Source organism: Saccostrea echinata, unplaced genomic scaffold (genome assembly GCF_033153115.1).
Source record: "Saccostrea echinata isolate AGI-Se365-2 ecotype Australia unplaced genomic scaffold, CSIRO_AGI_Sech_v1 ptg000017l, whole genome shotgun sequence".
NCBI lineage: Eukaryota > Metazoa > Mollusca > Bivalvia > Ostreida > Ostreidae > Saccostrea > Saccostrea echinata.
In genome coordinates this window covers 3,925,694-3,927,292 of record NW_026889766.1, presented here as the reverse complement: position 1 = coordinate 3,927,292, position 1,599 = coordinate 3,925,694, and the positions used below count along the sequence as shown (strand labels likewise).

Below are 1,599 nucleotides of genomic sequence, written 5' to 3'. Positions count from 1 at the left end.
AAAGATGGAGATTTTAGACTCATCCATCACCTGTCCTTCCCAGAACATCAATCGATCAATTCCTTTATAGATCCAGCTGCATGTTCAGTACACTACGCATCAGTGGACGACGCAGCAGCCATCATCTCGACACTGGGGGCAGGTACTTTATTAGCTAAATCCGACATAAAATCTGCATTCCGGCTCATTCCTGTGGCCAAAAAATGATTTTGATCTATTGGGGTTTAAATTCCAGGGTAAATACTTTTTTGACAAAATGATGCCATTCGGTGCATCCATTAGCTGCGCAATCTGGGAGAAGTTCGCAACTGCATTACATTGGATCATTCAATCTAGCTCACGTAACCCCCATATTCTACACTATTTAGATGATTTTCTCTTCGCGGGACCACCAAATTCTAATCAGTGCCAATCTACCCTCGACCTTTTCAAAAATATCTGTAGCCATATCAGAATACCAATAGCTCTTGACAAAACCACTGAGCCCAGCACAACTATATTTTTTCTAGGAATTGAATTTGACACAATCCACATGGTAATGCGACTTCCGCAAGATAAGTTAGTTTCTCTCCGACAAAGCATTCAAACAGTCATGATAAGTAAAAAGGTCTCCTTAAAGGCCTTACAATCACTGATTGGTCTCCTCAATTTTGCCTGCAAAACAGTAGCACCTGGAAGAGCCTTTTGCAGGCGACTAGTTGATGCCACTATTGGCATCAAAAAATCATATCACATGATAAGAGTTAATCAAGGTATGAAAGCAGACCTTGCAGTATGGCAGCAATTTTTGAAACACTTTAATGGGGTCACAGTCAGATGCTCCGGTATTTGGTCATCAGATAACAGTCTACAGCTATTCACAGATAGTGCAGGGGGGTTTAATGGGGGGTTTGGAATCTTTTTTGCTGGCCGCTGGGCTCACTCAAAATGGCCTACCCACTGGGTGTTTTCTGACGTTATTCGTGACATGACATTCTTAGAACTATTTCCAGTATATGTTTCACTCCTGTTATGGCACCCATGGTTATCAAACAAACGCATACTTTTCCACATTGACAACATGGCAGTTGTACAAGTCATCAACACATTGACATCTAAGTCAACAAGGGTAATGAACACTGTCAGAAAACTTGTTCTCCTCACTTTGCAACATAACATTACAATTAAAGCCCAACACATCCCAACAAAACTGAAGAAAATAGCTGACAGTATTTCTCGTTCACAGTGGGGAAAGTTTCGCAACCTGGCTCCAGAGGCAGAGATGTGGCCCACACAGCTCCCCAAGCAGATATGGGAAATCTAATTGCTGAGTCCAAACGCCTTATTCATAGCTCCTTGTCACAAAACACCTACAAAGCTTACCGGGCTGCACTGAATAAATTCCAATCATTTTTAAACATTTATGGCTTACAGCAAACCTGGCCCCTGCACAGCAACATATTACTATATTTTATAGCCTACCTATCCATCCAAAAAATGTCAGCCAATTCAGTGTCCCTTTACATTAGTGCATTGTCATACTTCCACAAAATAAACCATCTTCCTGACCCTACCAAGTCCTTCCAAATTAACAAAGCACTTCAAGGCTTAAAGCGCAAC

The 1,599-nt window shown here is 41.5% G+C and overlaps 1 protein-coding gene across 1 annotated transcript; it reads left to right on the top strand.

Annotated features, from left to right (window-relative positions):
- The first annotated feature begins 256 nt into the window (after positions 1-256).
- Positions 257-1,303, top strand: LOC133189247 (uncharacterized). The gene has a single exon (XM_061324650.1). It carries the CDS (start codon positions 257-259, stop codon positions 1,301-1,303), a length of 1,047 nt encoding a protein of 348 aa, XP_061180634.1.
- The last annotated feature ends 296 nt before the right edge of the window (positions 1,304-1,599 follow it).

Coding starts and splice junctions, on each gene's coding strand:
- LOC133189247 (XM_061324650.1), top strand. CDS start 257: ATGATGCCATTCGGTGCATCCATTAGCTGCGCAATCTGGGAGAAGTTC.